General features: G+C 40.0%; 1 protein-coding gene across 2 annotated transcripts in view; it reads right to left on the bottom strand.

Moving 5' to 3' along the window:
• Positions 1–2,166: 2,166 nt before the first annotated feature.
• EXOC5 (exocyst complex component 5) overlaps positions 2,167–20,096 on the bottom strand; it is a 30,660-nt gene continuing 12,730 nt past the window's right edge. The window contains exons 5-19 of one of the 2 annotated variants that reach the window (XM_075427040.1): positions 19,060–19,124; positions 18,587–18,615; positions 18,325–18,434; positions 17,805–17,849; positions 17,565–17,705; positions 16,382–16,464; positions 15,716–15,925; positions 15,412–15,447; positions 14,370–14,517; positions 12,072–12,180; positions 11,251–11,371; positions 10,424–10,510; positions 6,253–6,361; positions 5,004–5,219; positions 2,167–4,563 (exon numbers count right to left, since the gene is read on the bottom strand). In XM_075427040.1, coding sequence (XP_075283155.1) covers positions 4,375–4,563; positions 5,004–5,219; positions 6,253–6,361; positions 10,424–10,510; positions 11,251–11,371; positions 12,072–12,180; positions 14,370–14,517; positions 15,412–15,447; positions 15,716–15,925; positions 16,382–16,464; positions 17,565–17,705; positions 17,805–17,849; positions 18,325–18,434; positions 18,587–18,615; positions 19,060–19,124 — 1,698 coding nt within the window. In that variant the 3' untranslated portion in view covers positions 2,167–4,374. The remainder of the gene's footprint in view (positions 4,564–5,003; positions 5,220–6,252; positions 6,362–10,423; positions 10,511–11,250; positions 11,372–12,071; positions 12,181–14,369; positions 14,518–15,411; positions 15,448–15,715; positions 15,926–16,381; positions 16,465–17,564; positions 17,706–17,804; positions 17,850–18,324; positions 18,435–18,586; positions 18,616–19,059; positions 19,125–20,096) is intronic. The other variant, XM_075427041.1, reaches the window with a different exon arrangement.

Here is a 20,096-nt window from a genome sequence, read left to right as displayed (position 1 = left end):
TCCACGTAAACTAAGCGCTGTATTGACACAGAGTAAGCAGTGGCCCATACAAGAGAAAAAGACGACGGGCAAACACAGCTGCTTCCCCACTCTAAGATAAGCAGAAGACACAGCATAGAAACCTCCTACCACCGAAAGAAAATAGAACAGAGAAAAAAAGACAAGCAAAGCAGTGAACATGACTGGGCAGGAGATCTGGCTCCCTCCCTTCCTTAAAACAGGTGCAGAAACACTGGGAAAGGAAAAGCAGACAACGTGCCAGCCTTGATGTCCAGAGAGAAAATACTCCCGTCTAGATAGCAAAACAGAAATCTATCTCCACTTGCAACTAGCACAGAGGTGGTGGTGGAAAGAATTCCTAGAAGACAATATCCAGCAGAACATAAGGACAGGAAAGGTGCTCCTACCTTTCTGTTGCCCTCTAGCAGAGTAGCTTTTGGTGCTGACAGCTGGCTTATCCTCCCTACTGCTTCTGGGGTAAGGAATGCAAATGAGAAGAACTGCTACCTGCACCTAAAATTAGATGAACAACGATTAAGCTATCTGTTTCCTTTGTATAGGAAAAAAAATCACTTCAGCCTGGTTTCCCTATCCACGACCGGTTCAACTCAAGTGCTAATCCAAAATAAAAGAGTTACTGCCATGGACACTTAATCCAAAGAGCACCCTTTGTTTTGGAATTTGTCGTGACACCTAAAACCAAGTACATTAGGACTGAGAAACCTTGAGCTATGGGCTTCTGAAGAACAGGCTAGCGTGTACCCAACCCCTCAAAGAATCCTACGAGCCTTGCCCTCTTCAGGGCACTTCCTAAGATGCACCATTTTTGCCACGTATTTGCAACATTTCCTACAGAAATGGAGTAATCAGTTCAGACAACACTCGTTCACAACACCCCAGCTATATGGCAGAGGATTGCTCCTTCGGCAACCAAAATTGTGATTTATCTGTGGTAGCTAAACACCTAAGCAACCAATGATTTAAAATACCTTTGTGAAAAATAAAAGGAGGTGGGGGCGAGTTCTTCCTGATTACAAGATCAACCAAATCTGCCACCTGTCAGTACCATGCCATTCTCAAATCGAGCAGTCACTTGCCATCCAGATCACTGTAGTCTTCACAGGAAAACTGGAAGCTCAGCTCATGCCGTTCTCCTTCCCCTTCAGTCAGACTGCATATTGCTGATCCATCTCCACTCCTCACAGTGGAAGTAAGCACAGCTCACATCCACAGCGTCACCACCCATCCTTCACAGCCGATCCACACTCGCATACGGATGGCCTCGTCCTGCTGAATCCAGTGGTCTCAAGGTCAACGAACAGCTCCAAGGCAAAGTATTTTAGCCAGCCCCCTCCTCTAGAGGCTCACTTCATTTCAGGGTGGGACGTAGCTGTGAAGAGATTTTAATTCCAGTCCTGCTTATTCTCCTAGGTTGATGTGTATGCCAGGTTTCTGTTAATCACATTCTAACCTCCTCCTTCCACCTGCTATGCTGCTTCATTTAAAACTGCTTGTTCTCCACATCCTTCTGGTTCATATCTCCTTCACATCTTACCCTCTATTTCTAAATATCTAGATCTTCTTCCAAGCACTTCCATTTCCCAATTTTTTATATTTTGGTGTTGAGAAGTGTTCTTACAGAACACGAACTCCCTCCCGCCCTCTGTGCATACGCAAACACAATACAATACCAAATCATGTTAATAAATTATAGGACTTGGAAAAACACAGCTGATTTTCCAGCCTACAACAGTTTACTGTAAAGCCATTTTCACCAGTCGTAGACAGCATAATTACACGCAGATATACACACCTCCTCTCAGGCACTCATTTGGCTGCCAGCCTGTTAAATGCCTGCGTTCTAGGAGTGAGCATCAGAAAGGCAATACTTTAACTCATTACATGAACGTTAGAAGGTGTATTTGTATTTTGGATACTACTTTCTTGTACTCAGAAGCCACTGGAAATATTTTCCCAAGTTACATGCTGTAAGAGCTCCAAACTTAAAAATGTGTGAAAATTATAGTTCCCCGCCCCATCCCAATCCGATTCATACTGTAAACTTACCAACAACGTAGTCTTCTCTAGGAATAGAAACTCTTTCAGTGTGTGCATGGGGAGATTTTTTAAAGGAAAGGAAAAGGGAATGATCACACCAGTGATAAATTTGGTCAGTAAAACTGCTTTTATTTTATTTTTTTTTTTAAATAGAAGGGCTTATACAATTGAGTATAAAGATATTTGAAGAACATGGAAATGAAATGAAAGAAGTGTCTGGAGGGAATTTTTTAATGGAGTAAGAGTTTACATATCTAATTTTAAGTATTCACCTACTTTTTGCTGCCTTCTGTTAACAGGCATAATGAAAATATTGCACTGAGCATATGCACGGAAAACACAGCTAATAAAGCAAGAAATATGGTAAATACATTTCATACAACCTTAAAATAATTCAATCATACAACAAATTCTGAAGCACTTCTGTGATCTGCAATCATCAGACGATGTTCACTGTTCTGAAGTGTTAACAAATTGACACTTTTTTGTAGAAAGGTTTTGTATTGGTTAATAAAACCACAGCCTTAAAATTGTTGGCTTTCAGTTACGGAGGTAACAGAGGTATCATCTGAATTCACATCAGAGCTTTTGAAAAAAAAAAAAAAAAAAAAAAAAAAATGGCAGCAGTACAAGCATGTGCCTCCTCCAGTGTCCAAAGCTCTTTGTGGCTTTGCCATGGCCAAGGAACAGAGCTATGCAGCTCAGCAAAGCAGCCAGTCTCGGCGAATACTTTGAGACAGTCTGGCATCCATTCTCTTGTTTACTGATTTAATGCTCTGCAAATACAAAATGAAGCAGAAGAACCTCAACTAACCAAGAGAATGTCCACACAAGCCTGTCAATACTGACTACACCTGGGAAGTCATTAACAAAAGAGGAAAATAATTTCATTTGTCCGACTCAAAGTAAATGCATCGAAATGCTGCTCTGAAGAGGGGAAAGAAGTTTCCATAACTTACGCTGAGTCCACTGTAGAAATAAAGTGTTACAGATGATTTGTTCAGAGACTATGTGAGTCAGATCGAAGACACAGGCCACAGCAGTTCCAATCTGTTTTCCACAAGAGCTCGCTCTGAACAAAGGTCTATTTACAACAATTTTCAACTGCTTGTGGAAAATCTACCCCAGATGTTTCAAACACCAGTGTTGCTTCAATTCACTATATGCACACTATGGGTCCATCTCAGAAACACCTTGAATAAATGCTGGAGCATAATGGACACAAAAGTAGCCTGTCTCCAATAATAAAATTATGATCAGTGGAGGAGAAGCTTCTGCACACTTCAACATTTCATATTGCTCAGGCACTGAGGATCAATTATCTTCAGCACAGGAATTTTCAACTCTTGTTTTTTGCAAGAGCTGCTGTCCATTCTTCCCACATATGAACAACTGGCCCACATTTTGTCCTTTAACTTCGTTACAATCTGAATTTATTTACATACAAAAAAACAGACAGGAGAAAGTTTTCTTATATTAACTCAGCAATGGGCACCTTCACCTCATAATAAGAATGCCTTAGACGAGGCAGCTGCATTTACTTTAGGAGCATATATAAAATTCAGTGTGCCAGTATCAAACAGAGACAAGAATGTCAGATCATACAATGCCAATACATTCCAGTGGGCCCTCGACTACTAGGTGCAAAAAAACAAAGCCAAAGAACCAAAAAAAACCCCCAAAACTTTTCACCACTTCAGTTCTGTTCAGAATGCTACACAATGAATAAATTACATCCTTCTCGGATAGCGTTGCTTTTACTCCTACATCTCAAAGAAACTCCAAGCTAATTAATTAGAGCAAGAAATTACATTGTGCGGGATAACATTTTAAATGAAAGAAATTACTTAGAAACACCAATCAAAGATAATTTGATTATGATTAGCTGTGCTGAAGTCTAAGCCATTAAAATTGATGAAGAACATTTTTACAGTGGTCTAGTCTATGTAATCCATTACCTACGCTATGCTGTGTAGTTCAAGTCTAACAAATGGTATCTGATAATTCAATATTGAAGACTAAAATACTTTCAATGCACCACTTGCTTTCCTATACCGACATGTTTCCAACAAAAAAAAAAAGTCAGTAGCATGTAGAGTTGCAAAATTCTTCACTGGGGGAACTTTAGCTTACATGAAATCTCATTCAGATTTTTACCTGCTCACCCTCTACATAGTCATGTTTAAGTATGGCTGCTGCTTCATTCTGAACAGTCATTATCCCACAAAAGTTACAACCGTGGTTTCATAAGACATCATTCCCTGTGCTTTCTACAACTGAGGCCTGGCCAAAGGTACAATATTTCTTTCCATGCTCTCAGCTGAAGTGACGAGCAAGACGAGCAGACCTATAATCAACACGCAGCTGAACAAAGGAGTGAAGGATGTTCTTGTCCAGATTAGCAAGTTGTTCTCCTGAGCAAACTTGCTTTAAATTATCCGGGGCTACAACCAGAAGATTGCAAAGTGCATGCAAGGTATCAAAGAGTTGTAACACCAGAGCGATCTGTGGTTAAGAGAAAAACAGAGAAAGACAGATATTAAGAGTTGCTTGAACTCTTATGACACAATGTCCACCCAGATTCTCAAAATACTTCCTCCCTACAGATGATTTACATCCATCATTCCCTCTTCATGTGTGCATAAATATATATATGGCCACATGCATGCATGCCAAGTTACACATAGAACACATAATAATGCAAACTCAACACTTCTTCAATATACACACACAGCCTGCAAGCAATAAGTGGTATCAGGAAACTGCTCTTTCGGACATGATAAAGAACTGCTGGTATAGCAACAGAACATATAACACCAATATACAAAACGGTGATGTTCAAACTGAAGCAAACTATTTTTATCAAAAAAAAAAAAAGGTCTGATTAAAAATAGAGTCCTTAAAATTTTGACATGGCTGTACGTCACCAACCTGTACATGCTTACCTTGAAGTCTTTGGCACACTTCCTATATTCAGCCACATCACAAATAGCCAACATGCCTCCCATGCAACTGTAGGAATATTGCTGTAGGTGTTCATAGATAAGCCGATGAAAACGAACTCCAAACTCCATCAAAACGGTGTCCACATTCTTACCATCCATAGAATTTCTAATCTTTTCTACCTGCTTTCTAACATAGCCACAGACTTTAACACAAGCCTAAAGAAAAAAATAATAAAAAAAAATAATTAGGTAAGTTACTTTCTAGAAATTCATTCTTCTCAAAGTGGCTTCCACATCATAAGCTGAACGTCAGTCACTAAGTCTTTAAAATTCCCACAACACATCATTGAAATTAGTAATTTTCCAATTAATAATTTTCCAACCTTTTTTTATTTGCCATATAAAGATGCAAAAATTCAAGTAGAAGGATGGATGCAAGACAATATTCAATTCAGTTCTAGTTCATATCAGTTCAGTTTGATCCTTGTTTGAATTAGAAGCCCAAATTAAATGGATGGGTGGGGGAGGAAGTGATTAAAAACGTCGCCAGCTGCAATTATAAACCCAAACTAACAGCCATGCAGGCATCTTCGCCCTTCCCACATAGTACCAGACCCTACGTCCTCCTGCTCCACTTCTCCCATCCCCACCTGGCTGCAGGCCTTCAGGCAATGCTCTCGCTTCTTCCCATTGACCGCAGTTTGTTCTGTACTCCTCTCTGCATTGCTCCCTAACAAGAGCCTAATGTGACTCTGCACTACGGCTTCTCAGCAGCCCGCAGGCTGGGATTCAGACAGATTCGGTGGCAGAAACAACGTTCTTCAGCAAAGAATGTTCTCGCCGTACCCATGACGCTTTGTCATGCTCCTGCCATTCTAAGCAGGAAAAGTGCCCAGCCACTAGACAGTACCTGATAACTGATTTTCCAAAACTGATAGCGTAAGCTAATTATCAGCTAAAAACCTTGTTCGAATCTGGGCCTCTTGGGAGAGGAAAGAATATGACAATTTGTCCAGTACCTACTGATTTGTATCTTTATCTCTAGATATAAAACTGCTAATGTGCCTTTTCAGCTTGAGAAAACAGCCCACAACAGAGTTTGGAGGTGCTTAGTTCAAAATAGAATAGCTAAGCAAATTGACCAAATGCACATGTTGCCTCATGTGTGTTTGCTAAGGAACAGCTTGTAGCTGCTAACACTCACAAGCATTTGAAGCTATACTGATGAGCTGAGACTTCGTTTACTTACATTAGTATATTGAATCAAAACATTGTTCTCATCTTCTGGTTTAAAATCTGTCTTCCTTTGCTCTGCAGCCAAGATGTGCTTCATCTGTCCAATCATACAGTTCAGTGTCCTTTAAAGTTACAAATACAGATCAGGTTTTGACGGGAACATTTTAGTTTCCTTGATTTTTATATTTATGTACACTAATATGATTCTATACAATAGTCAGCAGCATAAAGCAATGAGGAAAAAACCCTACTATCTAACATTTGAGTAATCTATAGAAGATATAATAAATGTTGGCTTTGAGTGTAAGAAGCAAGTGGTGCTAGGACATACCAAAGGAAATACTTCATTTAACAGACATGCACACATACATACACACTCTTCTGAGGTTGCCATACAATTGTCTAGAGAAGATAAGCTTGATTTTATGTAAGCAGTTATAAAAAAGAGAATCGGCCAACACCCCCACACTCAACAACCCTAAAAATACTCTTCCCTCCAAGTTCAGTATCTTGGAGCACAGCACACAGCATGCTGGGCAGCTGGTTTTAAAGGGAACACATTAACTGTAAGGAAACCCATTCAAATCCAGCTCTGCAGAGAAACTGGATAGCATACTTCAATACAGAGGGAATCTGAAAGCCAAAGCAAGCATTCCAAAGAGTTTAGTAGAATTAGATCCCATTGCGTATTACTCGGAAGCAAGCATCAGAAAGCACTTGGAAAATGCAGGGGGGGAAATCTCTTCCTTTGCCAGAGTTTGGTATTTCTTTTGTTCTCAGAAATCTAACAGAGTTTTACAGTGTCATTTCACAGAATCACAGAATGGTAGGGGTTGGAAGGGACCTCTGTGGGTCATCTAGTCCAACCCCCCTGCCGAAGCAGGGTCACCTACAGCAGGCTGCACAGGACCTTGTCCAGGCGGGTCTTGAATATCTCCAGAGAAGAACACTCCACAACCTCCCCGGGCAGCCTGTTCCAGTGCTCCGTCACCCTCAGAGGGAAGAAGTTCTTCCTCATGTTCAGACGGAACTTCCTGTGCCTCAGTTTGCGCCCATTGCCCCTTGTCCTGTCACTGGGCACCACTGAAAAGAGCTTGGCCCCATCCTCCTGACACCCACCCTGCAGATATTTATAAGCATTTATTAGGTCCCCTCGCAGCTTTCTCCTCTTCAGGCTGAACAAGCCCAGCTCCCTCAGCCTCCCCTCGTAGCAGAGATGCTCCAGTCCCCTCACCATCCTTGTAGCCCTCCGCTGGACTCTCTCCAGTAGCTCCTCATCTTTCTTGAACTGGGGAGCCCAGAACTGGACACAGTACTCCAGATGAGGCCTCATCAGGGCAGTGTAGAGGGGAAGGAGAACCTCCCTCGTCCTGCTGGCCACACTCTTCTTGATGCACCCCAGGATCCCATTGGCCTTCTTGGCAGCCAGGGCACACTGCTGGCTCATGGTCAACCTGTTGTCCACCAGGACACCCAGGTCCCTCTCCACAGAGCTGCTCTCCAGCAGGTCCACCCCAAGCCTGTACTGGTGCCTGGGGTTGTTCCTCCCCAAGTGCAGGACCCTGCACTTGCCCTTGTTGAACCTCATCAGGTTCCTCTCTGCCCAACTCTCCAGCCTGTCCAGGTCACACTGAATGGCAGCACAGCCTTCCGGTGTGTCTACCACTCCTCCATTTCGCCCTTGCAGGATTTATCTTTTCAGAACATTATCTAAGGTCAAGGCCCTGGTTTACTTGAAGTCCAAACCAAAGGTCAGACAGCCAAGCAGCCAAGAGAGGCTGCAAACCTCTCTCAGTGGCTACCTCTGCCAAGAACCTCTCCCGGCCTGTTCCCCCCCGATACCCATTTTCTTCACCCCCCTCACCCCTCCAATCTCCCCAAAGAAAACACAGTCAAGGCCATTACAGGCCTTGAAGGATTCAAGCTGGGGTGAAGGGCAGAAGAATGCATGTATCCAAAGAGGGAATAAACTTCTTTTCTATGCATATAGCTCAGACTTGCATTTCAGGTGCACTTCATTCAACAATCCATGTACCAGTAGAAATTTCAAGAAATTATATCTTATATTCTCCTCAACTTCCATTTTCAATAAATATTCCCACAAGGTTGTTTACAGAATACAAACTGAAAGAAAACCAATTGAACTAATTTTGTGTATCTGCAGTATCAGTGCACCACAAAGCAACATGTAAGCAGGCACACAAACACATTTTGCATGTAACATTCATCTCAAAACTAATCCCTCTTTTATATGTGCCAAAGCACAAATGTTTTTGAAGTCTCCATCCACAAACCTTTGAACGTACCGTTTTCTGACAGGTACCTGCTCTCCTTAGTCTTACTACCACTCTTAAGAGATTAATTATTTTACATGAACAGTTACAAACCACTCTAATGCTGACATATATCTGTCTACATCTAAGCTTACGGCCTTAATGGTTCAAGTATTTCAAACTTTGTGTTTAAACCTCTATGGTCACTTCCAGCAGGAGCAGCTAAAATCTCAACTGCCACTTACACATCCTCTACCTCCATCTTCCTTTTTGCACCTGCAGAAGACGTAAGTGCATGTAACACATCAAATCTCTTCCTCATCTCTGCAGAAAGGGCGTTGGTCGACAGCCGGCTGAACATGAGCCAGCAGTGTGCCCAGGTGGCCAAGAAGGCCAAAGGCATCCTGGCTTGGATCAGGAATGGTGTGGCCAGCAGGAGTAGGGAGGGGATCGTGCCCCTGGACTCAGCACTGGTGAGGCCACACCTGGAGTGCTGTGTTCAGCGTTGGGCCCCTCACTCCAAGAAGGACATTGAGGGGCTGGAGCGTGTCCAGAGAAGGGCAACAGGGCTGGTGAGGGGTCTGGAGAACAAGTCTGATGAGGAGCGGCTGAGGGAGCTGGGGCTGTTTAGTCTGGAGAAGAGGAGGCTGAGGGGGGACGTTATTGCTCTCTACAACTACTTGAAAGGAGGCTGTAGTGAGGTGGGTGTTGGTCTCTTCTCCCAGGTAACTAGTGATAGGACGAGAGGCAATGGCCTCAAGTTGCGTCAGGGGAGGTTCAGATCGGATATTAGGAACAATTTCTTTACTGAAAGAGTGGTCAGGCATTGGACCAGGCTGCCTAGGGCAGTGGTGGAGTTCACATCCCTGGAAGTGTTGAAAAAACTTGTAGATGTGGCACTTCAGGATATAGTTCAGTAGGAATGGTGGTGTTGGGTGGATGGTTGGATTTGATCTTCGAGGTCTTTTCCAACCTATAATTCTATGAAAATACTTAAGAAAGCACCCAGTAGGACACAAATGCAATGCCTCTTTTTCCGTATACAGTGCTATTCTCATCCCTCTGCAGTACAGTCCGATCCTTACAACAGCCTCAATAGTAATTTCCGAAGTAGCCCTTGTTACTCTTGTGATGGCTTATTTCCATCACTGCAGAGAGAAAACAGGCACAGAAAGCTTAGGTAACATGTTCTAGTTTGAGTAATGCCACCTTGAAACATGGGAACACTATTTGCTTCCCAGACCAAAGTGGGGCATCGCACAACAGCTCCACTTCCTAACATTAAGCTTGTTAGTTTGTTATTTTCCTCTGTTGCAAAACAGCTATAATTTTAATTTACAATTTTTATAGCTATCCTCTCATTTTTATTTGGAGAAATTAAATAAAAAAAAGATTAAATGAGTGAGTCACAGCCTCAAAGCAAGTCAATGTCAGAATCAAAATTATTCCGGGTCTACAGACTTCTATGACTAGGTCTAATCCATAGCACTGCACAGATTCAAGCAAATCATCTAACCTATTTTTGTCAAATTTTGCTCCTAATGGAAATTCTGCAAGTCTTTAACCTATTTCAATCATCATTCCTCCCTCCTTTAAAGTAGAAAAAAGTAGTTTGAGACAGTAAGGTAAAACTGAATTACTGCTCTCTCTCAACGTAACAAAAATCCTTTCATGTCCTTACAGAAGTATTTATGGGTCAGAAATCTGCCCTGGAAAACATGACCCTCTAAACAAACAAAATCTAAGTTTCCTATACACAATAATGAACGCTTATGGATTAAAAAAAATATTTAAAAAAAAATATCAATTTTGTGTTCAGAAATAACTCATCCTTAAAAGGAAAGCTAACATACATCACAAAGGAGTTTTACAGGAATTCATGATTAACAGAAACCTTAAATCTCTACTTGCCTATCAATGCCCATATCCAGCTTCACTTCCATTTGCTCTATGATATCCTTTTTCTTCTGAAGGCATTCAGATAATTTCGGAGAAGAACTGCAACGGCATAAAGGGTTGGGCGTGTGACAGCGTTAAAACACCAGAACAAATTTATCCGTTGGGTATGCTACTTCTAACAGGATTTTGTGAAGATTTTCCGTCCCATCAGAAAGGACTAGTTTAGATGGAGTTAGCCAGCTTCAAAACAACAAATCCGCAGCCTGAAGGGCCACCTGACCCCGTGCAGGATTTGCTGAGTGCCAATGGGCAGCACTGTCCCACACCCCAGGCAGCAGGCTGGCGAGCGCGCCCAGCTCCTCACGCACACCAGTTCACAGCACACCAGTGTGCTCTGCCTCCAGCGTGTCCAGCCCGTGGCTCCCAACACCACGCAGCTTTCGCACAGTTCACACGTGGCTCCCAAGGTCTGGCCGGCTGCTCCCTCTGCAAAGCCTGCGAGGTATCCCCAGGAATCTCAGCAGCCCTGATACTGCCAGCTCAACCCCAGGCGCAGCCACAAAACTGCCCCTAGTCCCGGCCTGTGATGTAGCAGGGAGGTCTCCAAGGAGAAACTTTTCTCTCCTTCCTATCAATACCTCTTGAGCTCCCTCTCTCCCATTAGTTCTCATTTATCTGTTTAACTTCCCTTCTTCCCCCTCTCATTACAGCATTTTATCTTCCCACAACAAGCTGAACCACTCCAGCAATAAACTCCTCTCAACAGAGAAGAATGAAAAAATTGCTTTCTTCACCAAAAATGACCATAAAAAAAGGAAATGTTAATCAAAATAAGGTACCTGATCAATGGCATCAGGTGATCATTGAACTGCTTGTCAAACAAATGGAAAATAGTATTGGCCTGGTGGACAACATCCAAGAAATAAAGATTTGCATTCTTTGAATCAGAAGAGGGAATGCCTAAAGCAAAGAAGGTTTCATTAGGATTGTAACGACACGCAGTTCTTATAATGAGCATGATGATTTTTTAAATATGCAGAATTTTTCCATGAATGCTGAAATCACAGGCTTAGAGTTTTGAAAATTTACCACGGTGCCATATACAGAACATGTCTCATAGCTGCATCAGGTACTAACCGTAAGCACAGAAATAGCTTGCTTTAGAAATTTCTAAAAGCAAAAACAGAACAACCAATTTAAATATTTCTTCAGAAGAAGAGATTTATGCTTTGATGTTGGAAATACAGGTTCTGACTGTCAAGATTTTAACTTCTTTAACACAAGCAATGTTCTTACTCACTGTCACTCTTTAAAATGCACAGGTATACAAACAACCACGGAAGTCCTACAAAATGTAAGACACTAAGCCTTATTATAAAAACATTCTCCTGCTATGGCACAGAGAACAATTAATGAGGTAGGGAGTACTGATGTCCCAGTTTCTGTGATACAAATGTTTCTGAAGACAGGAGCATATTTCCATCTGGGCATCAGTTCCCCAAATGGAAGTTACACTTCAGAAGACATTAAATGCTGACTCCCAAATACACAAAACAAATATAATTTAACCAACACATTCTGAACACACAGCAAGGACCTGCAAAGATCATCTGCACAAGAAGGCCAATGAGATGAAACGCTCAGAAAATATTATACTCACCAGCAAGGCCTGTTTCTAATGCATAATCGATGTGTTCAGTACATAAGAACTCTACAAGCATAGAAAAAATCCTGAAAGCATTCTTCGGTAAGTCAGATGGATCAGAGAGCTTTAAAGAAAAAGAAAAAAATTTTATCCTAAAGGTCAGTTCTACTTACATTTGAAAGTTTATCCGATATTGCATAGGGGATAAGCTTAAAATGTAACAAGTATTCCAGAATAACTGGAATTTTATTCTAAACGAAAAGTACCCATACAGAGAACTATTCAGGAACAGCCTTTAGTGTCAATAAACCCTTCAGCATCAGCAAGTAAACTGAAGCTAACATGCCATAGGATGCTAAAAGAAGCAAAAGTATAAACAATTTCAATAGTAATACTAAAGGAAGCTATTCATCAATAGTCCTTAAAACTATTGTCCAGACATACTCTCAGGAATTACCTAAACTGGATACCACTGGATGCTGGGAAAAGGTACACAGAGAAGATGACTCTACCCATGCCCTGCCTTTTTCCTCTCTTACTACACTTCTGCCACTGGCCACCGCCAGAGACAGGACACTGGGTCAGACGGACCTTCAGCTTCACCCAGTGCAGCGGCTCTCTTAGCACTGCCACCGTAGTGCAGAAAAAAATAATACAGACTGAACCTCAGCCACGTTCATCACAGTTCAGCTGGAGTCAACAGAGCATGAAAATTTTTATTAAGTGAAGTAATGCCTGCATACACACACAGCATCTGTACCGTCATGAGCTGTAAGCAACATGGGACTTTGGACAGCAACCTGTCAGTAAATCCCTTTTCTGAAGAAAAACGTGACAGGGCTTTTGCACATAAGAAATATGGCTTTGTTTTTAAGGAATTACGCGAAGACTTTATGAAGCTAGGAGTAAGAAAGATTACTATTGCAATTCAAGTTAATTTATGTAATAACACTCCCAAACATTTCTTCTATAGTCTAAAAAAAAAACAAAAAAACCAAAAACCAAAAAACAAAAAAACACCAAAAAACAAAACCCAAACACCATTACGGAGATTTCCAAACACTGAAATGTTCCAGTACACAGTTACATTCAGAATTACCAACTTATTTTTTTTTTAAAGCAGTCACAGTTTGGACAGACAGTGCTCTCGCGCGTATCTGTCATGCGATATAAATATTACAATTAGTTAGCCAGGTACACATTTAACCTCTCTTCTGCTTAGCGAGTTGCCCTGACCACAAACAAAACCCTAGCAGCATGTATGGTAACGGAGACGTTATATACCTGTAATTCTAAAAATCTCCTTGTATGCCAAGATCCATTTAGCATTGGTTTCCACCCCAGTACATACAATCGTTTTCAGACCAAGTACGAAAAATTCTGATCCCCACAGGAAAGTAAAATAAAATTAAAAAATAGAAGTTGTACACAAACAGAAAAAAGTTTATCTCATTAATTTCAACCATTTCTAGCAACTGCCATATTGAGGAAAATACTAATAATCTACCTGCTCATCTTGCAGTGCTTGACTTCCACCACTAGGAAGGTGTCATCCCAGTGTGGACAGGGAACAGTGCTGCATCTGTATTTTGTTACATCTTTGGCCCTTCTAAACATCTAAAATGCTAAGTTTATCTGCACTAAGCCGATTCAGAATGTTAGAGGCTTTAAAAATTGTTAGAAATCAATGTAGCTAGCTGATAAAAAAAATCCCCAGCATTTAAGCTTGCAATTAAATTTCACTGGTTTTCATTTACACTGAAGTATCAGACAAACAGTAACTGACAGGCAGTAAAAATAGCCATTTACTCAGAATGAAAACACTTTTCTTTGTTAGACTAAAGCATTTAAAGACCAGCAGAGGACTACCAAGGTAAACCATATTAAAAATTATTCCTCTCAGCATTTTATTGGTAAAACTCTCTAATGCTAGAAGAAATGGCACTTGCCACAGGTAAACAACTACTGAACTATTTTCTATATTTTTAAAGCAGGAAAAAAAAATTACACTAAAGGCTTCAAGTCTTGAGTCTAATTTAGTACGAAAAGCAATGTAGACAATAGGTTTAACCCTCGCCACTCCTTCCAAAAAGACAGTACTAAAACCCACAAAATACAACTAGATTCACATTTAAAAAGCAAACCCTTAGCCTCCACCATGACCCTGATGCAGTGAAAACACAAAAGAGAATTAATTTGTTTAATAATGTCCTTCCTTTCTTCCTATCACACTTCAACTGAAAATTGAACCTCAAGATCTAATTTCACGCACAAAATTACATCACTAATGGAGATCAGAGGAAGCAAGCTTACCCTGTGACATCTTTCAAAAGCTTGTTTAGTTTCTTGCAAAAGGTTAACCACCACTTCTTGTGACAGAAAAGTTTCTCCGTGCGTGTCAATACTTGGCCCCAAAGGTAAGTTTGTACGTTGCCTTATTCTCTCTTTGAGGTCTTGAATACTAGAACAAAGATAGATCAAGAGAAGAATTCACTGGATGGAAATTTTAATGCTCAAATTCAAAAATGATTTAGGGTATTTTAGTTGTTAACTTATAAAACAGAACCCAAGACAGAGTTTAGGATATGCAAGCATTAAGACAGTCTTGCAAGCTTCAAAAAATGCCAGTAAATGCAAAACTACCATCTCTGATCCCATGGTCAACTGTGTTCTACCATGGCATGTTCACACCACGGGAGCAGCTATTCCCCACTGTGGAATAAGAGTACTTTCATTTGAATCGTATGGCACTTCTGCTCTGTAGACAAAGCGTAGCCTCCAAACATTCTGTCACACACTGTACTTTCCAAACACTAATGAGAGCTTTCTATCTCATCCACGCCCACAAATCCTCTCATCCTCATCCACCACCTCAGCAGTCCTGATTTCGTGAAGCATGCTCCAACACATTTCCATGCACAAAACAACCCATAAAGTCAGTCGCTACAATCAATTTAATTTTCCCCAAGAAAATTAAATTTTCATTGTTGTTTTTTTTAATTCATTTAATTACTTTGCTGCTGCTGCTGTTTCCAAATCACTTGTCATTCCTGACACGCTGAACCCAGTAGCTCTTTGAAAGGTGCAGTCTTATCACCTCTGCTTCACTCAAGTTTTAATTCTTCCTTTCCCACTTCTCACTACTCCTTTATTAGAGTTTCTCTACCCTGAGGATAATGAAGTCTTGTTTTACCTTTCTCTAAGTCCATTGCATCTTCTGGGCTCACTAAGAGCTTTCTCACTGACATTGCTATGGTCTTTTCCCCTTCCTAGGTCTTGGGAGGGGACCACAAGACCTGGGCAGGTGAAAAAAAATGTACGCTTTTAGATACACACATATACATGCTTCAGGTACCTTAATTTTGCTTCAGTCCTTTTGTGGATCTGGATCCTAAGTTGAAACATAGGTTTAACTGGTATTTTTCATTTCCCATAAGCATATAAATACCATGCATCACCTTTCACATGTACTGAGAGCAATACACTTTTTAGCAGAAGTTAACATAAAGTGATAGCAACTTATAAAAAGCTGTAGGTCATTTTAGAAGCCTGCTCTTTTGCAGTTCATCACTGTACATACAACATGGCAAATACTGTGTTTCTCCCCTTACCACCTCCCTTCCATTTTAAAACTACAAAAATTCACAGAAGAAACTTACCCTCCGGTGCCAATGGACCTCTTCTGGTGGTTTTTGGAATCATAATAACGTTGCAAAATCATAGCACTTCTACTTTTCAAATAACCAATTTCCACCTCAATGTAATTCTCCAAGTAGGAAATGAAAATGGATTTGATAAGCTTAGACAAGAAAGTCTGCTTATCAGTACCCAAGTTAAATTCCATCAATTTGCTTGACAGATTAGTAGTTCTTTATGCAAAAGAAACAAAGAAGGGGAGAGGAGGAAAAGGTTGAATTTGTATGAATTACAGCACTACATGTTTGTAAAGTACATAGCACAACGGAATCCTGATTGTGATTAAGACTTCTAGCAGCTTTACATTTAAGTCAAGAATTTTGCATAATTCATGTTTAATTACATACAGTACAATTGCAATCAAATAAGTTGCCAGTGAGACGTAGAGGACTGGCTTTTTAAAATTACTCTCAAAGATCTCTATGCTAAATACTTCCCATTAAAAGTAACAATGGTCATTTTAAATTTTCTTTAGGAAAGCAATCATTGTAAAGGTTAATGGCCATAAAAATGTCTCAATTTTTATGAGAAGTTCACATTTTTGGCTTCTCTTCCTACATTGTGATAATAAATCAACCCATTACAAGAGAATATCTACAACAAAAATTTCACCATTGATATATAAATACCTTGTATATAGATCATAGAGATTCTTAAGATATTGTTCTGCATCTGATTTCCTGTGTTCTTCTAGCTGGTCCTTCACATAACTCTGTAAAATTTGGGTACATCCGTTAGAGGATTAAATAGCAACCACAGGTCATACTCACTACTTGCTAGATTATATGTAGTTCATTGCAAAGTGTATAACTTACTTAAGGTAATTCATACATTCTTTGTTTTTAAATCTCTAATTTGCAGATCCCACATTATCTACAGATAGAGTTAAACGCATCTTTTAGAAGAAAATTATTTAATAATACAAAGCAGTAGTGTGTGAAGCAAATACAAAAGACAGACTGCTTTGAAAATATGCTTGATCAACAAACACAAAATCCCCTCTTTTTAAGAATTAAAAGCACCGGAGGCCTAGGGGCATTTCTGCAGTTGACAGTAAGCAAAGGAGATGCTTACGTATTTGTTTATCATAATACATACACAAAGCAGATACAAGCTTAGAGCCCTCTTGTCATTTAGTATTTGGACAAAAAGTATTATCTACCATAAAATACTAAGTCAAAACTGACACACAAATTTGGGGCTGAAACACAAGCTCAATCTCTAAACTCTGAGGAGAGTAACATCTACAGTGAAATTTCTTTTTGCAGCGAATAATCATGTTGTTGACTCTACACACTGAAGTGAGTGTACTCGCAGGATGGAAAACTTGGTATTTTCAACTTTTCCAGACGTTCATATAACTACTGCACTAGCTGCTAGACAGTATTCACAACAAGTTCTTTTTGCTTATTTTAATGTCACATATGAAACCCAATTCCAAGAATGAACATATTAAAGATACTTATTAAATGTGAAACTTCTTTTCCTGACATATTCTTGGTAGGGGGCATACAGAAGAGATTAAATGTGTGAGCATAATCTTGTAAACTAGCTGATGAACACACTGATTCCCTTATAACGTTACATATTGCATTTGAGTATTTTCAGTTCCACTGCATTCAGAGTACAAGCAGGTTTATTTGATATAGGCTTGATTATCTCTCTGAACTGTTTAAGAACAATCAGCTGTGATTCTACATCCTTACACAAGATTACAAATATTGTAAATTCTCATTAATGTTATTACTAGCTACAGTATTTTTGGATGAAAAGTTTCCTCAATGAACTTCAGCATGTTAGAATTTGAAGTACCTGGAGTTTAACTTCGAAAATATTTTGAATGAGTTTGGCTAGCACAGTCTCTGGATTGCTGAAGACTTCTCCAACTTGCTTATTCACTCGCTGGCAGAGAATGGCTGCATCTTCAAAGACATCATTCCTCAGGAATGCACCCTAGGGTTTTAGAAGCACATTTCACAATATATTTACAACCACCTATATGACTAGATAAATCAACACGCAAAGAGATACATGTAAAACAAAATGCATTACCTCTTGACACTGTTTTATGTACACATCAACACAATGGGAATAGCCCTACGGAAGGAGCAAAATAACTCAATGTTAAAACGGGTTCTCCAGGCTTTCAATACAGAATGAAATCAAGAAAACACAACCCCTGTGACAAATTTATTGTGAAAACAGATTCATCAAAAGCACAGATTCTTTCAAACACATTTTTGTCACAAACCTAAGGTACCATCACTTATCACCACTCTACATGGATAAACACCACGTGTTTCAACACTCTCTCAAGCACGAAAGTCAGTTCACACGCACACATGAAAATACCATCTCAGAAAGGTCTCTACTCACACTGCCTCCAGACCCCCATCATCTGCCTCTTATTCCCCTGAACTTGTTTTGGGAGGAACATCTCAGTATTTTTCAAGTTATATGTATTACCTGATATTGTGGTTGCACCCATGCAAGTATATTCAGTTAAAAGAGGCACTTATTGTATCATGAGTTGTTTTATTTATGTATTTAAATTAAAACGCTCAGTTTTTACCTTAAAATGAAGCAAAACTGCTGCTACTTCTCTCATTCTGGAGATTTCACCTCTCCGCTGTGCACTGGTAAACTCTTGAATTAGCTGGCACTCTAAATCATGATACTTACCTGCAGAGGAATAGGGATAACAACAAAAACCCATCAGCCTATGTAATACAAGCACTGACAAAAACTGTGATACTGACAGTATTGCATACTTCTTTAATCATCTTTAACATTTCAAATATAGGAATATGGATTGAACTGGATAGATAACTTACTTGCTATCTTTGATTTTACTTCCGAAAACCTGTTAACAACAAAAATGCCATGATTAAATTCAAATCCACATCACCGAAGAAATCACAGGCATCCTAGATCATGAGTAACAGACACTCTACTTAAAAATGAAAACATGTAACACAAAGATGACAGAAAAGTTACACGCTTTATATCCATAAAAACCTACAAGCATCTAATTCAAATCTAGCATTAAGTCAGCACACCAAAATTATCCCATTAAAAGTCTGTTAAGCAGTTTAGGATGTGTATGTAAAGATGATCCTACAACATGAGTGTGTGAACACGAAAATTCAAGAATAGAGGAGTGAGAAGTAAGCACACAATCCATCTCAAAAGCTACATAAATCACTAAAGTAAAGCCACCAAAAAAGTAGACACGGGAAGCATCAGAAAATTATAGCTACGTGAAGATTTCTTTTTTTTTTAAAAAGATGTTCAGATAGACTTTTACCTGTCAAAAGGCAGCTCCTGTGCAATCAAATGCAGTTTCTGAATAATATCAGCTGCCTCTTTAATCTGTTAAGAGTAAAACACGACAGAATTACTAAAGAGAGTCTGACTGTGGGCTATTCCTTTCCTCCCCTTCCACTGTCCAATGTTCATACATGTAGTTCCCATTTCTAAACCTGGCTGAGTTGACACACCCAAGGAAGAGATCAACACCTTAAACTTCCTGTATGTACTTTTATGATGCTTAAGGTTTTTTTTATTTTAATATAAAATTATATAGGTCAAAACCTGATAAAAAGTCTTTCATTCTATGTTCACATTGGGCTTGTCTGTGCAGGTGTCTACGTTACCTGGACAAATAGCTCGTCACTGCACTACACCAACAGAGCTGTACAGTTCACAGACCAAAGATTCCTCAGGGTTGAGTAGATCAGAACGGGGCTAGAGCAATCTTGTGAAAATTTGCACTCTTCCATTTGGGAATAAAATTTCTAACTGTTACACAGAGCTGGCTGAACTGCAACATCATACTTTACAAGGCATTAGGATAAAAGTCTTACTGACTCACACCCAAACAGAAGATACCTCTGTTGAACTTCAGAAGTGCAATGGCTAGCAACCCTTTCAGACAAGTCAGGAGAAGCACTGGGGAATTCTTTACAACCGATGAAACTAGCAGTATAGCTCTATCCAAGGAATCCATGACAATGCTCAGCATGGAGAAGGGAGGAGAGGGAAAAAGAGGATCAGCGCAGAGCATAGTTGGAGTACCTCGCATTCTCCCAAGGAAGGAGAAATGGAAGCTGTATTAGATATTATAAACTCTGAGGTACAAAGCGAAGATCAATACGAAAGTCAGTTAATTATGCATCTACAAAATATTAATAGTCACATGAATACAGAAGCTAACAAATAAAATTAACGCAGCATGCAAATTTCCACTCTGTCCTGGACAGCAAAACCTTTTCTCACTTATTCTCCCACAATCAATCAGCACGGGAGGTGCACCCAAGCAGCACTTAGCGACTGTTTCATAGG

Source organism: Opisthocomus hoazin, chromosome 7 (genome assembly GCF_030867145.1).
Source record: "Opisthocomus hoazin isolate bOpiHoa1 chromosome 7, bOpiHoa1.hap1, whole genome shotgun sequence".
In the NCBI taxonomy this organism is placed as follows: domain Eukaryota; kingdom Metazoa; phylum Chordata; class Aves; order Opisthocomiformes; family Opisthocomidae; genus Opisthocomus; species Opisthocomus hoazin.
The sequence above is the reverse complement of the archived record's forward strand: the minus strand, read 5'-3'. Positions and strand labels throughout refer to the sequence as shown.